Genomic DNA, 17,219 nt, shown 5'->3' on the forward strand with positions numbered 1-17,219 from the left:
GTAGACTACACTTTATAAAACAGTTGTTTATATATGTATGTTTTAAGAGTATCTAATCGCCCAATTCTTCGCATGCAGAAATCTCTGCAGAAATCCTACAGTCAGTTTTGTAGCATAAAGGACTCTCTCACTTATCGTGCTTACAGGTTTCAGAATGTTATATCTTTGTTTTGGATTTTGCCTAGGGGAAAAAAAAATAATCACATTTACAATTCAGCACAGTGCATGTGGAATGCAATTCTTGGAATAAACTAGTATAAATTTGGTACATGTTTAACCTTTTCCCCCAAATACTCTTCCGACCAAGTAACAGATTTACAGTCCAGCAATGCAGTAAGAATCCCACCTGGCTAAAAGCAGTTTAAACAAAGTTCACAAGAAAACAAACCCCTCAAAAATCACTAACTACTCTCCCTAGCAGAATCTAGTGTAAGATCCTTAAGTTATCTTCAATACAGCATAAGATAGCTTAGTGGTGTAAGAAGTGAGAAGACACTACTGAACTAACATCCCTAAAAATAGTTTTGTTTCATAATATTTTTCAAATGTTATTTTTCCTAACAGCACAGTGAGAACATATGGTTTTAAAATCTTTGGCTCTGCAGAGCAACAAGGCAGATGCCTACCTAGCCCTAGCGCTAATGAAAGAAGAGGAGGAGAAGTAGCATGTTTGTTAGAAGGGAGGTCTGTTACACATCTGTCTCAAGGGAATAAAGAGAAAATTGAATACGATATAACATTCACAGTAGTGGGTTTTTGCCCAGAAACATTTCAAGAGGGCAATCTGAACAAAAACTCATCAGCATTTGTGTATGCTTCCCACTAGACTGTTCCCTAACAAAAGATTTTCTACTGATTATGTTTTGCCACACAGTTGAGTAATACATTACCATTTTATTTAAACTGTACCCAAAAGTTCAGTTTCTTCTCACAGATAAAAGTTATGTGCTGATTTTAAAGCTACTTTTTTCTAAAGCATGACTAATTACCAAAACAACCTTGCCAAAAAAAATAGCTACTTCACTTTTAAAATATGCTTCACAGTAACATTTCGTTCTAAAACATAAGTCATTCCTTTCAGCCAGCTGCAATATAATTTAGAAAAGTTTTATCTGCAAATATTTTTCAAATTTAACTGGCTAATCAGGATTGTTGACCACATTTTGCCCCTACATTTCACACAATTAGCTATAACTGCCTTAAATGGCAGTTTCTTTGTATAACAAAGAAAGATCTGCCTGCTGCATCTCATTCAGTACTTTGCATATCTATAGTATTTTTCCATGTAATAACTTTATTTAAAAAAAGAAAAAAAAATCAGCTCATCTCCACAACACACCTGTGGCAAAGGCTCGTTGTTAAATCTGTTTACTGATGAAGAGACATAGGCACCATAGCTGCCACACAGACACTGGCGTGGGAAGGTGTAACTATATCACCCTTTCTATCGATGCACATTAATGAATACACCTCAGATTCCAGAATCAGGTCCTGAATATGAATGCCAATGTTAGAAATCCCAACCTTAGTTCACTCATCCAGATATACATAGTGGAGCATTTGTGAGTCGAAAAAAAAAACCAACCCAAACTAATATGCTCACCTTTCAATCAGATATTAAATAATAAAAGGTAAAAACAAATATAACCTTCAGCTACTAAAAAGAACCCAACCGTAAAAGTGAGGCCTTTAGGTTAGACTATGTACTTCTAGCAAAATATCACTATGAATTTGCCAATTCAAACGTAGGACACCGAAGCCGTGCCTCCAGCCCAGTGGAGGACAATACGTAAAAAGCAATAACAAGTCCATGTGTAGGCCAGTTCTGCAAATGAACAAACATGCACTTCAGGGAGTCTCTCCAATGATTTATCCAAAGAGCAACGTAGTTACTCTGGAATTCAATAGTATAACTGCACTAAACACTTTCTATGACAAATGTAAAAAGAAAAAAAAAATTTAAGCTAGAATGGAAAAATTAAGCAGGCAAAAGACTGTATAGAAATTAAAAGAGAGGTTATTAAGACTAGAGAGAATATCAGTATAACTGAAGTTAACCAACCTAAGCAACCATTCAAAGCACTTTGTCACTAAGCTTTTGCAAGAAGTTACAAGGCTGACAGTTTCCTCACTAACCAAGGAGATTTCTAAGCCAAGAAGTTTGACACAGAGGGATCACAGAGTTTTTGGAAAACGGAGAATTTTGCCCATGTGTGCTCTGGAAAGAAAAAGGCTTGTACAAATGAAATCTACAGAGAAAAGCTGTTCATTTAATACAGAAAGTTCCCCTTTTTGTCGCAGTTTAATTTCACCTGCTAGACTGGTAAAACTCTCTGGGAATACTTGAAAGATCTCTTGTAATCTTGCAGTCTCTTCCTCTTTACAAGGGCTACATACCAAGGTCTTACTAATATAAATCCTAAGGGGAGCCTATTAAGAAAAAAAAAAAATTGACAACTTATTCTCTGCCTATGAAAATCCATTTCTTTACAACACTCTTTTTAATCACCTACCAAAGCCATCATTAAACACATCATTGTTCATTTAACTCTGTTACGAAAGTAACAGCCACTGTGAGACGCCTATTTACAATAGAAACAACAAACTTCAAGTTGGAGGAAAACAAAATACAATTACAATTGAGAAACCAAAAACAAAACCCAAGGGAGGAGGCAGCTGTTTAGATTGTCTACTGATGCTTCTTCCTTAATAGACCTGCAATCTATATTGATGCCAGTACGGCCAGCAAATAAGCTAGTGGTTATATCTAATGATAGTGTGTCATCGCCCAGCTGGAGTTTATGGAAAGCACGGCCACCTGAGATGATGCAGATTGAAAGATACATTGTCATTAGGTGGAACACACTGGAAAGTTAGTGATAAAATTTGCTTTGCTCTGTGGATAAGATCTCTAGGATGTGTATTTTTGATTGAAACGGTAATATCAGTATACGGTAACATCAGTTTGACAAAGATAGAATACGCTTGAATGTTTCCTCTTAAAATCCAGGCAAATAGATAAATGAAGCTAGACTAAGACTACACTCAACACCTGGCAAGAATTAGGCATTTATTCTTCACTGTTCAGCTGTCAAAAAAAAGTAATTCCTTGAAAAAATTGATTTCAAAAAAAAAAATTTAAAAATCAATATTATTAATATTTATATTTTAGGTACTTGGCCTGCTTAAATCCCAATGACATTAGAGTAGCTGGGAAATATTAATAGGCAGTTAACTTCACTAAAAAATGCACAAAAGAAAGACTTAAGATCGTTTTTAAACGGAAACAGGTAAATTACTGGGAACAGCACTTATGTCTATGAACAATGAAAAGCAGTAAGTCATTTTAAAATGTTCTGTGCTAAAGTCAATTAAGAAAACTCCTGTTAAGCAGCTCGCAACTGTAAAGTGCCTTTGCCAGTCCAGAGCTTTATTGAAAAGCCAGCAAGTGGAATGGCCCCTATGTGCACAGCATGCATCCCAGGCACAACAAACAGCTTGGTCAGCTTCATTAGGGGTGAAGGTACAAGAGAGGTTTCTCCTGTCTACACACCACACTTTTTTATTTCACACAACTTGTAGCTTTTGGACACGTCTGCCTGTCTGTCAAGTGTGAGTAAAATTGTCTAGGTGCAAAAATAATATGGGGGAGGGAGGAAATGGGAAAGGGAGAAGGAGAGGTAGATGGACAAAGGGACAAAGACCGACTGATCATACAAGCTTGATTTCCTCCAGAAATCAAAATAAAACATTATAGTTTGCAAGTACCAGTGGGTTTACCAGCTAGCTAGCTGTATAGCAGAAAGATAAAGCCTGCTTTTGTGTTTCAAGATCAGAACCAGACCTCAAGGCTGAGCGACATCGCTGGAATTCACACCTACTTTCTCATTTCCTATTTAAAATGTAAATTTTTTTTCACTCTGGTAAGTACAGAAATAATCACTTTCTTGGCAGTTTTCCAAAAATTTACAATATATTTGGCTTATTTCTATTTTTAAAATTATAAAACCAGAATATCAATGTATATGGCTTACTGGATGACCGGGTCAGCGGGCAAAAGGGATTCATTGCTCTCTTCTTCCAGTGCAGCTTTGAGTTTCTTCCCTGTAGCTTTGCTGAGGGATGTTTTAAGCTTCTTTGCTAGTTTCTTAGGAGTGTTTGTTACATATAAAGACTCCTCTGTACAGCAACTATACACTTCAACCTTCACCTGGAAATCTGGTCTTGCTTCATCACTGAAGGGAGGGAGGGAGAAAATTTCAGAGCGTTTGTTAATAAACCAAGTACACAGCCAAGGACTAGCTGCTGCTACTATATATTAAATAATATTTCTAATATATTTCTAATCAAGGGAAGGAATGCCATAAGATTCAAACAAAGACATACATTAATATGGAATTAAAGACTAGAGTACACAGCAGTAACTTAGTGCTGAAGTCATGAGATGGATGTTATAATTAAACCATAAACTATTGCAAACAGGAAATTCAATGTTTAGGTTAAAAACTGAAAAAAACCACCCATGTTATGGAAATACACAGGCAAGACATTCAAACACACTTAAATCTGCCCTCTACTGTTATGCAATCACATGATTGAAAACCTATCCGTGCCTGTGGTCCTAAATCAGATTGAACTGTTTTTAAGATATCTTAGTAGCACCCCATCCCCTTCACATTATTAAAAAAAAAAAAAATTCTCTCTCACTTACAACCAACAAAACTTGTCATTCACAACTTAACTATCTATTGCTGCATTCTTCTGTCCACAGCCTATGCTTTCTGTTTTCAGTTCTACAGATTCACTTGTTCTCAAGCTTAATCATCAAACCAGAAGCCTAACCTCATCTTTCAGGTACAAATCATGTCATTACGTATACGCCCATAACGAAACCATCCCAAAGGCTTTTATAAAAAGTCTTTCTTTACCTCTGGAGTTACAAGGCAAGTCAGAGTGCCTTTTCTGCTTTTGTTGCAGTATTTCACAGAAAATTATAATGGTCAAGTCTTGCATCTTTGAACAAGATGATGTAAATCTTTGCCCTCACTCTTAATTTGAACAGGTGTTTAAGAGAGTTTAAAATCTGATTTGAAGACCCGCTTGCTCTCAGCTACTCAGTTTTCAGGATCTTGATTTAAAGTTTTCAGTAGTTCTAGCTTTCCAGTCAGTCTTCCTCAGGAGACTGAATCTAAATTGCTAATAAAGCAGGGTGGGGGGGTGGAGAGTTAAGTGCCCCTTCAGGACTCTCTTAAAAATTATAAAGCAACAAAAAAGTACATGAGAACACCTTTCTAACTCTTTTCCAGTTACTTTTAAAGATAAGTGAGTAATTTCCTGTCTAGTATTCTTCAACTATAAAGAATGTGGCTGTAGCACATGCTCTGATAGATGTAACAGAATATAAGGTGTGGAAAGAGACCATAGCCTGTTGTACAGAATAATACTTAAATCACTGGGTACAACACTCGTGTCTATACTTTCATAACGTTTTCAGGTTTTAGTATTAATTTAATTCTGCCCTTGAGGTACGAGATTATCTCTTTATATAAAAAGAAAAATTCTCCAACATGGCAAAAATGAAAACAAGTACAATTCAAGCGGCACATCTACAACCAGCATCATTATGTACATCAAAACCAACCTTTCAGAGGTGGGGATCCACCACCCACTGAATTTAACAGGACCTCTGCCAATTCTTTTGTCCACAGAAAAACTTCGTGGACCTCAGCCACTCTTATTCATAATTACATCCACTTTCAAAAGAAAACAGCAATATTTGTACTTCATTCAAGAGAAATAAATTATACTCACAATATGGTTACATTTTCAAAACAGATATCTGTTATTGCTTTATCCACCACAGCCACCTCTGTATCAAAAACCTCAGCTCCCATTCTGAACAAACAAAAAACTGCATAGCGCTGTGATTCTAGAGAGAGCCAAAGAAACGTTTTATTAGCCATATTATACATCACAATACTAAATGCTTCCAGTAAACAAAAGCAGAAGAAACAGTAATTCAGACCTCTAAGGAATTACCCTCAAATTCTTCCCATCATAAATTTTCATCATAGGATTTTATGATAATCGAATTATCAAAGCTGCAGTATAGGTAGAACAACATTCACAGAGGGAAAAATCCGTACCTCTGCTCAATTTTTTTTTCCCTTGATAATCAGGGGTAGTTTGTGCTAGTAGTTTTAGAAAATTTATTAAAAATGTAATTTCATTTAATAAAACTGCTTTTAGGCAAAAAAACCCTAACATTTGATCCAAAGCCTGTATCATTTTATGAATGTACGATATAGGATTAGACTATTTTGCCACGCTTAGCCCCTGTGACCCGATTGAAAATCAAAGTGAAATCAATGCCAGGTGACAGCTGGAACAGATTTAGGGTTAATCTCCATGACACAGCAAAATGCATGTACTTGAAGACTATTCAATAATACACTCAACACCAACAGACAACTTCTATTTAAATTTCTCACTGGAAACAGCCTCCAATATACTCCCTCAAGTGTAGACAAGACATAGAACAACATGTTTGATCAGAAGTTTCTCAGCTATCCATTTAATAACAACATTTTTCTGTTGCTTCCTCTGGACTTTCTCCTCAGGAGGACTTTTTAGAGACAAGGATTCAAACACACAGAACCACAGGACTTTGAACTAACTCAGCTTGCTACCACCAACAACTTCAAGTTAATAGCAACTACGCAACAAACAGATTAAAATACGGACCTACTGAAAGGTCAAAGCAGCGGTGAAAATGAGTATGAACTTCCCCATTCAGTTTTAATTTACAGACACACGCAACTGCTTATCAGAGTAGTTCATTACATCTTACGTACTGTCTTTATTGCTGAAGTGATCAGAATCTTTCCACATTAACGGTATTCGAATATCTAAGGGGGGGAAAAAAAGGCAGCGAAATTAAGTTATAGCCAATACTATAGACTTATGATCAAAACAAATCACAAAAAGTTTCTTTTTTGTTTTCCTGATGTTCTGGAGGTAACACAACCTTCTACCCAAAGAACAGCATAACTATTTCAATTTTATTATCCATGTCAAAAGAAAATTCATCAATTAGTTCAACTTGAAGTGTCATTTTCTTTGAGAAATTATGCTAGGATAAAGAATATTTTAGATCTCATTTGAAAGTACCCGAAATAACATTTCAGCGTGGCTGTGTAACACAGTTCTGACAGGTATTCTCAGAACTCAGGGGTTCGGAGCCCATTATTATGCACAGATGTAAACTGAAACTCTGCTTGCCTTGTGCTGGAAACCACTCAGCCAACTGCAAGAAGAAAAACTTCCTGTTTTAATGGAAAGACTGGGATACTTATACTGCAAACACTTAAGTCTTGTTTTGCTAACCACAGAGAAAATTTCACTTGTAATCACATTCCCAGTTGGAATTGTCTTAGTTAGCATAAAAAGAGTTTAGAAATCTTTTTTTCCAACTCAGAAATATCCTTCTACTTCAGAACCATAGTAAAGAGGCAGTTACAGAACCATTATTTTAAGTCATGCCTGTCCTTTTAATATTAGGAAAGTATTTTCTTCAACAAATTTTCCAGTTTATCTGCTCAATCCAACACAGTACTGAGTGACATTTTCCTCCAGTTTCAAGGACTCAGGTTCAGACATAATGTTGATTATTAGTCCCTTGTTAAAAGACAAATGCAGTGGGGGCTTATAAATCGAAAGTAGGTTTCTTAAGCACAACACAGTGTTATTTAAAAGAATATGCAATATATTAAGTGACACATGATGGCAGCAGTGAACCGCAGTACCTCAATTGTCTTTGATAAAAATCTTCAATACTGTTAGAAAGGAGCATTGCAGACTCCAGCGTTGATATCCATATGACACTAATGGAAAAGTCCACATACAGTGGGCTAAGATGCAAAACAATAGCGGTATTTTGGCAACAGATTGTCATGTATTCCTACAGAGTTTTACCCACAAAACTTACTGTTGATTTAAGAGAAAGTGTATATAGTCACTCTGTTTCAGAAGTTATATTAAACAAAAAATTTAAGTTTAACTTAATTTTGATTATATTATAGGACATCTTATTATACATGCTATTTCAATTTTGTAACTTGCAAATTCATCTATTTTTAAGTGTTCATGAAAACTAATGAATTTTCAACGGTGAATTGCCAGTACACAGCTTTAGACTGCCACAACTTCCTAAAAAGCAGTACGTCGCCACATTCTGAAACTGCCTTTCACTTCTAAAGATGCATTTGCATAGTAAGCATTTCTAAAACCAGTTTGTTTTTTAAAATAAGGAAACAGAAATAGTTTCATTTAAACAGTTGCAGAAGTCTCTCTCAAACTTTAAAAATATAAACATTTATCTCTGTCAGAGGCAAAGCACAGAATGTTTCTTTCCTAAAAGACAAAGGTCTTAAATTTACATAAATATGTGAAAACAGTTACGATAAAAGCCTTTTTTCACCTTTAATCATAGCAAACTCTGAATGACAATTCTAATGCCCTTAATAGGTCTTGTTAACAATTAAGAGCAGTAGATTAAAGATTACTTCTGTATGTCACTTTCAACATCATGCTAGCTGAAAAATTTACACCTTAGACAAATCATCAGGATATAGTCAATGACTTGAACAAGTTTAACATGACACTTGTAAATCAGTTTTCAATTCATTCTTGGACTGAAAGAGCTGTCATTTATCAAAAACAAAGATCAATTTTCTCACACCTTAATTTCAGTCACCATTAGCTGTAAATCCGTATGGATTCAAGTTGGATACATTCAAGCACTACAATTAATCAGATTTAAAACCAATGATTTCTTTATAAAAGTACTTTAAATTATGATTATGCTTTTTGATTAACATTTAATGTATTGTCTTCTGACAAAATAATTGATTGATAACATAAATTACTTAATTTATTCACACACATGGGGGATAAATAAGTAAAAATAATAGAAGTGTGAAATTCTGTGGATTAAGGAATGCAGTCCCCACGCAGTATCTGACATACAGTTGCTTTCTGTAGGAGTACATTCCTCAGTACTCCTTCATAGCTCTTCCTGAACTTTTGGCGTTGGCCACATGTTCGCACTTTTTTTTGGTAGTAGTCTAAGCTTCTCGCATGTACTAACCATATGATACACTAATAAATTTGTAAGTGGATGGATTACTTTCCCCTAAAAAAATCCATTCTGTATCTTCAATTCTGAAATTACATGCCCTGTCATACTACACAGACTACCGCTCACTCCTCATTTCCAACCTCTCCCGGACAATTCAGTCACGACATCTCCTGATTCACACTCCTTGTATTTGCAACTGCATTCTCAACAAGGCAGACACATGCACACACACATGTGCCTTGCAAACACGCAGGGCAACTCCAGTTGCAAATCCACTGAAGGGCGGCATACAAGAGAGAAGAAATGCAGTGTGCCCAGTTTGCTACACAAGGATTCGGAAAGGTAATGAAAGAAGAATATCAAGACATTACAGGTGTGAAAATACCGCAGCTGTGGAAGCAGACAGGACTCAATTTGGTATCCTAAATGGACAGAGGGTAATGGGTCAGCGGACAACGCAAGGAGGAACCAGAGAGGCATATGTTAATGTCATCTCAGGATCTCCCAGTCATGTATCTTGCCTGGAGGCTCCTGCTCTTGTGAAGCACGAACAAGCCTGTCCCCACAATCACTTCTCCTGCACCCCAGTTCTCTGCTTCTTAGGCACACACAGTAGAAAATAAGGAGTTAATAACAGGTGATCTATAGAAAGCATAAATCTCTCGGCAGAGGCCAAGAAGAACATTTAGGCTTTCCTGGTGTAAACTGGACCTTGCCAGGCTTCCCGACATGAGCATCTGAAGAGGGACAAGGCATGGCAGCATCCCAGCACTCACAGACTTGAGCTCACAATGAGATAGTTGATGCCTCTTTCTCTTCTTCACAATACTTCTGAGGATCATAACCTCCAGTTTGAGAACCATTATGCCAGTAACAGAACAGAATCATTATTAACAGATGGCACATAATAGGAAGTGCTGTATTTCACCCCTCTATTTCCTTGTCCCATCAAAAGAAACTAGCTAAATGTTTCATATCCCAAACAAATTTTACATACTAAAAATAGAGTCCTTACACAATTCTGATTTTCTAAAGATAATGGAAGTATGTTTTATGAGCCTATAGTCTTCACTGCAGATAACTCTATAAATCTGAAGAAAGGTGCAACCGCAGCACAGACAGGCAAACAGATGCTTTCATCCAACTACCATAAGGAGGAAAGACAGATAACGTTCTCCAAACAGCTGTGCTGGCAGAAAACATTACTGAACCATGTGCTCATCACTCTTCTACTAGAATTTACCTTGCTTCAAGATATGTCAAAATATGCAGAATTAACTTACACAGTTTAAAGCAGTGAGCCCTTCTACACTATTTTATTTTTAATGAACCAGGTCAACGAGCACAAACAGCTCTGTTAGCAAAGCTGGCAGAACAGCCACAACGAACAAAAAATATAACATCCATTATTGGCACAGGCAAACAAAATGATAAATTCATAGTGCTGAAGTTTGAGAACAGTCTAGGAAACAGCATATCAGCCTACTAGAAATCACTGTTAAATATTCTTGTTACTAGTTTGCATTGAAGCCATATCACTACACCTTTGCTGTAGTAACGTAACCTGCACTAACTAAATAATATTTGCATACTAGTTATAATTCTGCCCTCAATTTGTTAGACATACCCTGTACGATGACTTCAAAGTTTGTCTTTGGGGGGGGAACAAAAAAATATATCAGCACTTTTTCACTTATTTAGCTTTGAAACGTATTCAGTGTTCAGTGACAAACAGAAAAAAGTATTTCCCACTGTGAAAGTCCCTGAAAGTAAAATGGAAATACTAGGTAGGATCTTCAAAAGCACATGTGTGACTTAAAAGCACAAGTCCCCTTGAATCACAAGAGGATTTATGCCCCTGAACCACATACATACTTGAAAAATACCATCTTGTTTCTATAGTTTGTATCACTAGTTACTGTCCAGCCAATTAGCTCCCATAATAAAGTGACTACCCAGCCACTTACCTGATATAGCAACCTTTGCTCTGCATGCCACACGGTCTTTTGTCCCACCTTCTGAAGACCTGCCAAAAAGAAGAAAAGAAAAATGAAGTTTGAGACCTGTGTATTTAGACTTCTAAAACTCAACACTTTAAACATTAAAAACTGTCAGAGTTTTCATATTATAACTCATTTCAAATGCTTTTCTTTAAAGTTAAATTTGGTATCTCTGGTTTAAGATACGAGTCATTAGATTCTTGAGGATAATCTGGAAAGAAGGTACACCATCCATTTTCTTAATTCCCTAGAAGATTTTACTCCAAAGCTTATTTAACCTGGATATTAAAAGACAAGTAGATTCATCTTCCTTGTCTTCTCCAGCTCCAACAGAATCAAATATATTATCAACTTTTCCCCGTTCCGTACACACCAATGAAGAAGCAACTTAATTTATCAGTTCTATTACTGGTTAGAGAATTGCCTCCTCCTCTATTAATAGAGACCAATTACAAAACGTTGCATTGTTAATATTGTGATTTTACATGTAGACAGACAGTTTGCTAAGTAGCCAGACTGTAGATCTCAACCTTAAATTGAATCAAAACAACCTGTAGATAATGAGTAACAACAGAGTGCTCTCCTTACATCTGCCACTGCTCCTAACTCCTAACCAAATAAGGTGAAATGAACATTTCTAGCTGCTACCAATATCCTGACTTCCAGAGGCAGTTACAGTATCTTCAGAACTCACAGGTCACAGACCCACGTAACAAGCAACAGGGATAAAATTCACTTGAAAACACTAGAAATTTCATCATCATCATCTTACCTGGATTAAGCTTTAACTAAATTCCAGTCTTGAGCAAATACTGAAGACAGAACTGCAAATGCGCCATCAACTAACAAAGATACGATCTAAATGGTACAGAAATAACTCTATAGCACACATCTCTTCTAACGACCTCCACTGACAATTCACAGGACCCGTTGTGACAGAACTCTAAGCAATGCATGACAGACACAAATCAAGTAAACAATGCAGCTGACTATTACTGTAAGAAAACAATACAGTTGTTCATATATATGTCCAAGTATCTGTGCCCTGTTCTGGACACGTGCCATCACCATTCTGTGGTCACTGACGTCAAAGACCTGGAGTTGAGTAAATCAGCATATATACATACTTGATATCATTCGTTCATTAAAAACATAAAAGATGAATCACTATAAAGGTCTGCATCTCAGTAGGAGAAAGCAATACAACTGCAATAATTACAGAATACCACAAGTTATAAGTGCTAGTTTTCAAAAATCAGCTTTCAGGGTAATAGTTGGTACAGTCAGAAAATGCAGTTCTTTCCTTCAATAAATTTCTCCTACAAGACCCCCCTTTCTGAAAGCAAGAAGTAGAAAGACTGTTCTTACAGATACGATTAACTGGAGCTAAGCATGTACTTGAAGAGTTTCTATGCTAAATTGCAATACATTTCATTAAAGTAATAACCTGAGAGTAACAGTGTCTCTGCACCACGATTATCAACATTGGACCCAAAATGTATTCCATTAGGCAAAAAATTATAACATTATTCAAATAAACCACATATACTTTAGCTCATTCAAGAGTTATAACGTTAGAATATTTTCAACTAATCTGATTTTTCTTCATATTTATTGTTGTATTTTTTTATTCCTTTGCTGAAGTTAACAGAATTGGCCAGCAGAGGGTACCAATTAACCATGATGATTCCATCGTTAAAGGTACCTTAATAACAACAGAAAGAATGAAAAGTAGAAATAGGTGTATTCTGACTTGGATAGTTTGGGGTTTGTTCCTTCAGACTGGGTTAGGTACCTTTTTGTATGCTAAAGGCAATCAAGAAAATATGTCTATTATGTTACCTGATATTCAGACGCTGAATTACAGTTTAATGTCAATAATAAAATCTACTCAGAAAAATATGACTTGTATTTAATTTTCTAAAGAAAGAAGATGATACTGGAATGGTCTTACAAAGTAATGTTTTAAGGCAGCAGTAACGTACATTTGTGTGGCAGAAGACGGAAGGAAAGGTTTAAATCCACTTTCCTAGACAGGCTACTGTGAATTCAGGTAAGCAAAAGCCTGCTTCATAACGCTCCATTTGAATTTGAGCTGTTACTCACCGTTCTTTGGTTCTGCACGAGATCAGCTCTTCTTTTCGGTTCTGCAGCTCTGTCCTGTATGCAAGTATACGAGCATTGCAAACCATCAGGTTTTTAACCGCTTGCAAGAGCTGGTCTTTTTGTGTGCTCACTGCAAGTAGTTTACAGATGCCTTCTCGCATGCGGATTTCAAAGTTAATCTTCTCTTGGATGTCGCATTCCTAGGTATGCGGAAAACAAAGGACTAAACAAAAACGCAACTAACGATATCCTGAATCTTTAACAAGCTCTACTTATTCCACAGTTAGGATAGAAAACCCTAGGTTTTAATTATACGCAGCCATTCCAATGGTTACTAAATGTAAAATTATTGTTCTCTCTTCAGGAACAAAAGAGTAAAACACAGGATGAAACAGGTTCATTATATATGCAAATTCCAAACCAGGTAGTAACATTAACTCAGAGCATCTGAAAGTTACTAATAATTTATGTGCCTCACTGTGTCACTCACAGGATAATAACACACGGTCCCCTCATATGGACTGAGAAGCCTAACTGAACAAAGCTTGTAAATTAACATCCCGCTTTTTACAGTTATCCCAACTAAAATAAACTCTAAACTCAGGAAAATATCTGAAATATTTTAAATCAGAAATTCAGTCTCATTACTTCTTTGGCCATCATAAAAAGAGTTTAAAAAAAATGTGGGTTTTTCACTTCTGGCTGATACAAAATTCAGGTAATACCAGAAGCAAAAAAAGGAAAAATATCCCAACACTTGACTGTTTCAGGCCTTGAACTGAAAGTCAGACAGCTGTGGCAGCTTGAACACTACAAGGATCATGCCCTGCCTGCGGCACAGCCGTGCACACTTTTCACTCAAAAGTATCAAGTAACAGAGACTTGCCTGTCAAGTCACTACAACCCTGTATCATTGTTTTTTTGTAGGAGTAGGGGTTTTTAAGGTATTATAAAAACATATGGGAAGTCAACTTTTTCCTACCTACTTTCAGAGAAAACAAACATTTATAAATGCGTACTATTCCTCACTTGCTACTTCAAAGAGGTCAATCAACATCAACCCAGAAGATAATTGAGGTGAAGGATCACAGACAGCTTGCTGTCTCCCAAAGGTGTGCTAGATGCCACTGATGATCGATACACATTTCCTTGTTAGGTGGCCATCCCTGGCCAAACCAAATATTTCTGACACATAAAACCCAGAGTGTTGTCACTACTGCAGGGTTGCATTGCAAATACATTGCAAGTCGGTGATGAGTGAAGCTTTTTTAACACTGAGCAAGAGTGTCCCAACTACTTCTGGAATTAAAAGCATTGTGTCAGTTTTCAGTTTTATAGTACATCTGAACTCAAAATAAGTGCTTTGGGGATGGATCTATAAGCAATGGACTGAAATTCATGGTACAATAATTTGAATTTACAAGTTTGGTATTTCAGCTAGTAGAAAAGGCAACTGGCAACTGCTCTCCCACAAGACTCTAAACAGGATAGAAACAAGAGGGAGCCAATTTCTCCACAACTCAAGTATCTGAGACATCCAGAACCCATGAAAGGGGTAACACGGACGATTTTCTCTTTTAGCTGGGACTCACTCTGTCATTAGCTGCCTTTGACATGAGAAAGTGACCCTTCATACCAGCCCCAAGCAGCAGGTGGGAACTCACCACAGAGTCACCACCCATTCCCTCCCAACTTTGCAGGAGCCGGCTTTATTGTTTTTGAAGGCCTGATACCATAATGTAAAGATACATAAAGTTTCAGCTGTTGTTCCATCTGCTCACAGAGTACCTCTCCTTTGTTACCCTAAAGGAAAAGTAGCCCCGGTCTATCAGCCATGCTCAGCACCAGCGCAGCAACATGCTCAAGTTGCAATAATCTACTACGTGGCATCTGCAACAGAGCTGATCCCCAGCCACCTCAGAACACCACTATAAAAACGCAGGGGCTATCAGATCCCTTCAGCAGTATAAGCCTCTTGATCTCTTTCCCACCTCTTCTGTCATAGACAGCAACTTCATTCTTGCTAAAATGAGACCTAGAGCCGTACAGAAGGTTCTTCTGCCCCACATCAAGAGCCGGCAAGTTGCTAATCTCCATAAACAAACATAGTTTCTCATTTTGCTCAGGTTATAAAGGAGGTGGGTTCCCCCCCACCCAAGATGATAAAGACCCCAGACTTGTGTATTCAGGCAAAGCAGGACAAATATATGTTCTACTGAATTTGCCAGTGTTTAAGACAATTTAGTCACACGGTGAGAACACAGATGATGACTAGACACCACTGTGAAGGAGGATACTAATTGAAGCAGAGAGGACTCTCCAGAAAGTAAGAACTCTCAGTCTGAGACCCCATGAGAAATGTTTGGAACATGCACAGGTTACCATGACACGGGCTCTCTGGCACCAGTGGGTTGTTTGGTGGTGAAGAGCTCCCAAAGCTGACACCAGAGATGTTTTCCATAGAAGTTTTGCTGGTATTCCCTACAGTCAATCTATGAAGGCCTAGGACCCAGTATGGCACCACAGACTACCCCAGTTTTCCCCCTCATGGATTTGCTTTCCGAAGTTTCAACCACAACCAGTTCAGGATGAAGCAGGACACCAACCCCTCCGCATCCCCAGCACCTGCTTCTCTATCCACGCTTTGTCTCGGCACTCACCCCAGAAGAAAAGGAGAAGCAAATAGCTTTCATCAATCTTCTTTTATTCTGAGTCAAATTTTACACAGCTATGAAAAGTTAAGCAAGGCCCACAGCTGCCCCTAAGAAATAATTACTAATTCTTTGAGCCTAAATTAATACATAAGCTGTTACAAAGCCGAATTTCATCTCAGAGGCGTGAAACAGTACTTCCCTCTAATATTTCCCAGGGTAACAGGCCTCTGCACTGACCCAGCAGAGCCCATGTCTCCTCTCCAGGTCTGTCACCTGGTACTAACTATGGCAAGGAAATCAACTCTCCTAGCTTGGGGCATCTGCAGGTATGCATATTGGGACTTTCAGAACTACGCAAAAGATTTAGTCCATGCTACATCTCAGCCAGGCTCACATAAAATATTCTGGACTATCATTAAACAGTTGTTGGGTCATAGCTTAAATAATCACACCATCTAAATCTCATCTGAAGGAATGACTTAGCAGCCTGATTTGGAATGTATGAAATGTATGAAGTTCTTTGTGTCTACAGGGGGAAAAAAAAAATTGGTCACCTGTTTTTTTCCTCCAGTTCCTTCTAAAAATACGAGCACACCATCTGGACTTGGAGAAATGACACAGCAGTGTTTTGCCATATGCTGTCTACTAATGCACTGTTTCCCTTGGAGTCTCCATTCTTCCCCCACCAGTGGCAGCATAACCCAGGCAAGATTACTAACAGCTGTGGAGATTTTCAGCCCCATACTCAGGAATTGCCTAAGCAATACTTTCAGTCTTTGTATTTCCCTCCTAAGTATAGCTGGGATACAAGAATTTTTAAAGGATTCCTAGTTTTACAGAGATGATGGAGTAACAAAACAAAGAAAATAATTCAACAACAGCAGCTAAAAAAATGGTATGGATACCGCTGAAGGCAGGATAGATTGAAGTTTTACTTTATGTAGTCAGTTACTTTCAGAATCTTATCCCAAGGTACCCTTCTGATTTATTAACAGGGTGGCTTACATCTAAACCCCATAAGTCTACTGTATTTATTTAAAATAAGCAAGTAGTCAGGCAGTGACTATTCTTCTAAAACACAGGCTGCGAAGTCAAGATACTAGCTTGGGGACGTTTCTAGCTAGACACAGGAACGGGTATTTGTTGCGATTGACAGCAATAGCTTGACAGACACAGCTGAGTTCGACTAGCTCAGGTTTTTAAGGGATTCGAGGTTTAAAACAACCTCATTAACAGGAAAACCAGCGGCTACAAGATTACGGAGCTGGAAAAGATCAGCTTCACGCTCCGAGACGCCGAAGAGGGTGAGCAGGGAGCTCA

At 37.5% G+C, this 17,219-nt stretch overlaps 1 protein-coding gene across 2 annotated transcripts in view; it reads right to left on the reverse strand.

The window, feature by feature from the left end:
* The window catches only part of RTKN2 (rhotekin 2), a 28,648-nt gene extending 15,209 nt beyond the window's left edge, over positions 1–13,439 (reverse strand). Inside the window, exons 1-6 of one of the 2 annotated variants that reach the window (XM_009704318.1) lie at positions 13,264–13,439; positions 11,719–11,741; positions 11,107–11,157; positions 6,855–6,908; positions 5,812–5,929; positions 4,035–4,235 (exon numbers count right to left, since the gene is read on the reverse strand). In XM_009704318.1, the coding sequence (XP_009702620.1) occupies positions 4,035–4,235; positions 5,812–5,929; positions 6,855–6,908; positions 11,107–11,157; positions 11,719–11,741; positions 13,264–13,406 (590 nt within the window). In that variant the 5' untranslated portion in view covers positions 13,407–13,439. Of the gene's footprint in view, positions 1–4,034; positions 4,236–5,811; positions 5,930–6,854; positions 6,909–11,106; positions 11,166–11,718; positions 11,742–13,245 lie in introns of both variants that reach the window. The other variant, XM_009704317.1, reaches the window with a different exon arrangement.
* Positions 13,440–17,219: the final 3,780 nt, after the last annotated feature.

Source organism: Cariama cristata, unplaced genomic scaffold (assembly GCF_000690535.1).
Source record: "Cariama cristata isolate BGI_N322 unplaced genomic scaffold, ASM69053v1 scaffold11337, whole genome shotgun sequence".
In the NCBI taxonomy this organism is placed as follows: domain Eukaryota; kingdom Metazoa; phylum Chordata; class Aves; order Cariamiformes; family Cariamidae; genus Cariama; species Cariama cristata.